Source organism: Eptatretus burgeri, chromosome 12 (assembly GCF_056783735.1).
Source record: "Eptatretus burgeri isolate ZD-2024b chromosome 12, Ebu_testis_v1, whole genome shotgun sequence".
Lineage (NCBI taxonomy): Eukaryota > Metazoa > Chordata > Myxini > Myxiniformes > Myxinidae > Eptatretus > Eptatretus burgeri.
The window spans coordinates 31,556,058-31,562,057 of NC_140972.1; the positions used below are offsets into that span (position 1 = coordinate 31,556,058).

Sequence of the window (6,000 nt, forward strand, 5' to 3'; positions counted from 1 at the left end):
GACAAGAGAAAGAAAGTCTCAGGAAGGAAAAACTAGAAACTTGGTAAGAAATGGGCTTGGGGTGGGTTAACGAAGGTAGAAAAGATCATGGTTTTGGATTGGGGATGATCTGAGATGGTGGTGAACAGCTGTTTTGAAGATTTGGAGGGAAGACTTAGATTGAAGAGAATGTGGAAGTTGGTTTCACATGTGGGAAAGAGAGAGGAACGAAAGTAGCTTATCAGAATATTGCCATTGCTAAAGAACATGTCTACATGTTCTTCAGTGTAAAAAATTATAATAAAAAAAAGGTTGGTAACCATAACCCAAAAATGCACATATAAACCCCTTCAAAAATATAAATTTCACAGCTCATGTAATAAAATGTTTTAAACAACAAAAAAAAAAACATGAATACAATGTCCTGACCCATGTGAAGTAATTGAAGAACACCCATTAATGTACTCGATTCATCTTCCTCCATCCTATTTTAAATGGTGGAAATGGAGGATCACGAGCAGTTCTGATTGATATACATATACGGTGTCAGTTTTCTCCACAACCGTAATTCCCCCCACTAATCTTTCCTCTAATCCAACCCTTTGACCTGTAGGTTGCAGTGTTTCCTCCCTTCCCTTCCTGTCTCACCTCTTTCCCTGTTTATTTATTCCCTCGCTTATTGTGTCCAAGAGTTGCCCCACTATCAGTTCATACGCTCCATGATAGGATATCCTATGTGTATGTATATATATATGAATAACACACACACACACACACACACACACACACACACACACACACACACACACACACACACACACACACACACACACACACACACACACACACACACACACACACACACACACAAGAATGGCACATGGTAGAGGAGCGCATACCTCTGCCAGGCTGAACAGTTTACGTTTTGTATCCCACTGATGGGCAGGATCTGGATCTGGAGCTGAACAAAAATAAAATCGGCTTGTTCTTGTCACCGAACCAACTCAACCACTAAGTTTTGGCATAACTCATCCACAACTTTCTCAGATATAATGTTTTATATCGTTTTTGGCCCCATCTCTCGATGAAGAATCACTTTAAAAATTCCAGAATCCATATCTGGATCTTCACCAAAATCTCATCAATGTGATCTTGTCACACACCTAACCTGTCCACCAAATTTCATCCAAATCAGGCACCAACTTTTTGAAATATCCTGCTCACAGTCAAACACAGACAGACAGACAGGGGTGAAAACATAACCTCCATCCACCATAGGGTCCGAGGGTCCGATGCAGGGTCTGAGCTCCTCACAGTTTAGAACATCTACCACCCAAAAGTGCGAGTGCTTCAAATTTTGGCCGCACTAATGGGTGGAGATTCCTCTGCCTTTTGCCCAAATCAAATCTGAATAGCACACGGTCCACTTTACGATGGTCTCCGTTCTGTCCCATGATAAAGGAATTGTTTTTCGAAGTGTTGGTTTGCAGATTCAATGCTGTAAATGTGTACAAATCAGAAGTGCCTAATCTACAAACATGCAAAATATATCAGGGTTGAGTGAAACCATGAGGGTGGCAATCATATCCTGGAAGAAAGGATGGAGGAAAGGAGTGAGTGAGGGAGGGACGGAGGGAAAACCCACACGTGATGTGCAAAGCATGTTGATAGTGTACATACAGTACAGCTGACATTAATGCTTTTAAAACTTACTCTCAGTCATGCTGAGTGCTCCATCATCAGATGGAATTGGAACTTCAGATGGAATTATCTTAAAATTATAAGGGAGATAGAAACGTCTTAAATAAAACTCTCACGGCATCTTGTTTTGCGTTTAGTGCAAAAGCCGACACCACCCTATCCACAGAACCCAATTATCAACAACTCTTGGCATTTTCACTTGGACAGTACATTTCAAGCATCTGCACGAAAAACAAGCAAGAACACACCTCCACCCATTTACCCCTTCCACACCCACATTTTCCTGTAACCCAGAACACAACTACACTCGCTGTTGGAGCAATGAGTGCAAACGTTCTACATCCTTGAAATGCACTACACGTGGCAAGTGCGTCTCCGTCCAGCATTCTCACGATTAATGTCGTCACAGCTGCTTCAGAAGCATCGCACGCAGAACCACATACATCCAAGCAGGTGAATCCACAAAGAGGTGAACACAAAGGACCCTTGAGAGACCACAACCCAGCAACCACAACAAAGGACCCTTGAACTCTCCGACCTGTGCTGGCATACTTGGTTCTCAAAAATTGCACAACGTATCGCCTCAACAAAAAGGGGGAGGGAAGACAAATGGGAGACGAGGACGTACAAATCTGAAATAATGTGAAACTTGGGAAGTTGAGTATTAGTTGACCAAGTTAACGAATAATGAACATCGATTGGAAAAGTGACGTCATATTACAAACATGTTGTTTGCTCGATGTACCTGGTGACGATGGAACAGTCAGGCGTGAGAAACATGCAAGCAGTGCATTGAGGGACAATGGTTGTTTTTTTGTGGCTTCACTCAAAGGCATTGTTCGAATACATTGTGGGAACGATGATCATCCTCCCAATGGGAAGTTCGATGAAATAAACAAATAATGTTTATACCATTCATCCTGTCATCCACTCAGATAAGCCTGGTGTTGGCTAAAAGGTTAAGGTGGTCGGCTTAAAATGTTAGGGTCTTGAGTTCGAGCCCCTGTTGAATTAACACCAAGTGGGTTGACTCAGCATGTCATCCTTCTGAGGTCGGCAAAATGAGTACCAGCTTATTGGTAAAAGGGGCACTGCATCAGGGGCACAGCTATACCCCCAGAAAAATGATGAAACCAGCAGCCGCAGGCTTCACGCGAATAAATAAGGCTTCCACTCAGATGCATCTATGATAATGGGTGACTTCAACCAATATCAAAACACACACACACAAACAAACAAACAAACACACACACACACACACACACACACACACACACACACAAACACAGACACACAGACAAACACACGAACTCAGACACACACACAAACAAACAAACACAGACACACACACAAACACAGACACACACAAACAAACAAACACACACACACACACACACAAACGAACAGACACACACACACACAAACACAAACACACCAACACACAAACAGACACACACACACACAAACACAGACACACAAACAAACGAACACACACAAACTCACAAACTCACACACACACACACACACACACACACACACACACACACACACACACACACAAACACACACACACACACAAACACACGAACTCAGACACACACACAAACAAACAAACACAGACACACACACAAACACAGACACAAACAAACAAACACACACACACACACACACACAAACGAACAGACACACACACACAAACACAGACACACAAACAAACACACGAACTCACACACACACACACACACACACACACACACACACACACACACACACACAAACACAGACACACACACAAACACAAACACAGACACACACACAAACACAGACACACACAAACAAACAAACAAACAAACACACACACACACACAGACACACAAACAAACACACGAACTCAGACACACACACACACACAAACACAGACTCACACACACACCAACACAGACACACACACAGACACGCAAACACACACACAAACACAGACACACACAAACACACACACAAACACAGACACACACACAGACACACACACAGACACACACACACACACACAAACACAAACACAGACACACACACACACACACAAACACAGACACACACACACACACACACAAACACAGACACACACACACAAACAAACAAACACACACACACACACACACACACAAACACACACACAAACACAGACACACAAACAAACACAGACACACACACAAACACAGACACACACACAAACAAACACACACACACAAACAAACACACACACACAAACAAACACACACACAAGTTTTCCCCACCACAGGTACCTGACCTTGTTAACTTCACGTAACCGAAGCTGGAATGATCAGATTGATATGGAGACTGAAGCTTGGTGAGAGGACCGAGTACGAGTACGGAAGGAGGTAAGTGGTCATTTTGATTATGGTGTTCGTCGTGATGCGTCAGGTGACTAGTAAGGAATGATAAATAAATAAAAAGAGGTGAGTCAACACGGCTCATTGGAGCGTAAACAAGAGTGCAGGTAATCAATGACGTTCACCATTGCACAGGACAGGTTGTTTAACAGACCTGGCTTGCCTTGTGGAACTGCTTCTTCAGTCCAGCGACCGACATATTGGACCGCAGTCGTTTTAGGGACTCCTGGTTCTGGTCTGCTATTGAAGGCTCTTGTGTCGTTCTCACCTCTTCCTTTTTTTTTTAATGCCCGAGATCCGCAGTCCTGACAAGTCGGCCGTGACGTATTTCCCGCCCTCACCCGTTTTTGCTCCACCTCCACCAGTGATAGCTCCGCCCCTTTTGCATGTCCTTTCACTTCCTTCCTGAGAATGTTATACAGTCCTGTATATTATTTTACATGTGTGCTGAAGCGAAGATTTATACTGGCTTTACGTAGTATTTACTAAAATAAATGCTGCAGGATTGAAAAACAACAACGCTTATACACCGCTCTATAATGTCTACGATTTTAAAGGTAATAACAACAAAAAAATACTGCATCCTCCTGTCGAACACTGTAACAGGTATATCAAACAATATTTGGAATGAATCGGAACCATAAATTAAGAATAAAGCAATGCGCCTTGTGTTTATGGGTGTGGGGTGTTTTTCACCCATCACCTTGTCAGAATGAAGGTATCTTGTGAAGCTGTGGGAAATTCGTATTAGCCCTGCCAATATCCCTGTAGAAATTTCGAAGACGATAAATACAATTCCGACTCATCATTTATAATACTAGTGCGTCCCCGTACGTGCGTGGACGTACGTGCAAAAAAAAAAAAAATAATAAGAATTGTGACGTCAATCGAGATGTCAAAGCACCGTGTCCTGTCATTGGTTCGGTAAATAAATGGCCGTAACTTGGGAACCACTTGTCCGATTAATATCAAACCTTGAAAAGGCACATCTACAGGTCCCCAGAAATATACCTGGCAAGTTTCAATTAGATCGGACCAGTGGTTATCAAGAAACAGCGGTCACAGACGGACATACAGACGGACAGACAGACACACAGACATTGCTGGAATTATCGATGGACGAGTGCGTGCAAAAATAAAAAAAGAAAAAGAAGAATTGTGACGTCAATTGTGATGTCATAGCACCGTGTCCTGTCATTGGTTTGGTAAGTAAATGGCCATAACTTGGGAACCACTTGTCCAATTAATATCAAACCTTGAAAATGCACATCCTCAGGGCCCCAGCAATATACCTGGCAAGTTTCAATTAGATCGGTCCAGTGGTTGTCGAGAAACAGCGGTTACAGACAGACAGACAGACAAGCCGGTCGGCGACATGGGTGGTCGCTATATAATTGCATACGTCATACCGTTTTTGATGGATCGGACTGAAAATTTTTGACAAAGAGGTTGATTATAGTGCGCATAAAGGCGCGGAAGCCAATTTTTGATTTTCGAATGTTTTTTTTTTAGGATTTTTCAAAAATGTCAAAGTCCCGTTGCTAGGCAACGGTGGTGTCCATAGCAACGGTGCTCAAAAGCATACAACTAGAAGAGAACATTGTACTTTACGGTACTTCTACATATCGACGGTCCCCTGTGCCAGTGCACATGCGCAGCCTGAGCCGGAGCCAGGGATGTTGTGGGCGTTTCAACCTGTTCAATACTTGTTTGATTATTGTCGTTCCACGCTAATAAAGTGGTCGAACAAATTGAACTCTGTTCTTATTTATAATCAAACAACTTGATGCAGTCGAGTAAAGATCGTCGGTGCTGAGGAGGACACGACTGGGTGAAAACGGACCACGAGAACGTCGACAGTGAGTTTGGATTTCTCGGGTACTGTACCCAATCTTCGCCCCCAGGACAC

The 6,000-nt window shown here is 43.0% G+C and overlaps 1 protein-coding gene across 2 annotated transcripts in view; it reads right to left on the minus strand.

Moving 5' to 3' along the window:
• Positions 1 to 4,453, minus strand: part of LOC147015361 (endophilin-A3-like) — a 62,439-nt gene extending 57,986 nt beyond the window's left edge. The window contains exon 1 of one of the 2 annotated variants that reach the window (XM_085850038.1): positions 4,246 to 4,453. In XM_085850038.1, the coding sequence (XP_085706164.1) occupies positions 4,246 to 4,290 (45 nt within the window). In that variant the 5' untranslated portion in view covers positions 4,291 to 4,453. Of the gene's footprint in view, positions 1 to 3,988; positions 4,108 to 4,245 lie in introns of those variants that run through there. The other variant, XM_085850039.1, reaches the window with a different exon arrangement.
• Positions 4,454 to 6,000: the final 1,547 nt, after the last annotated feature.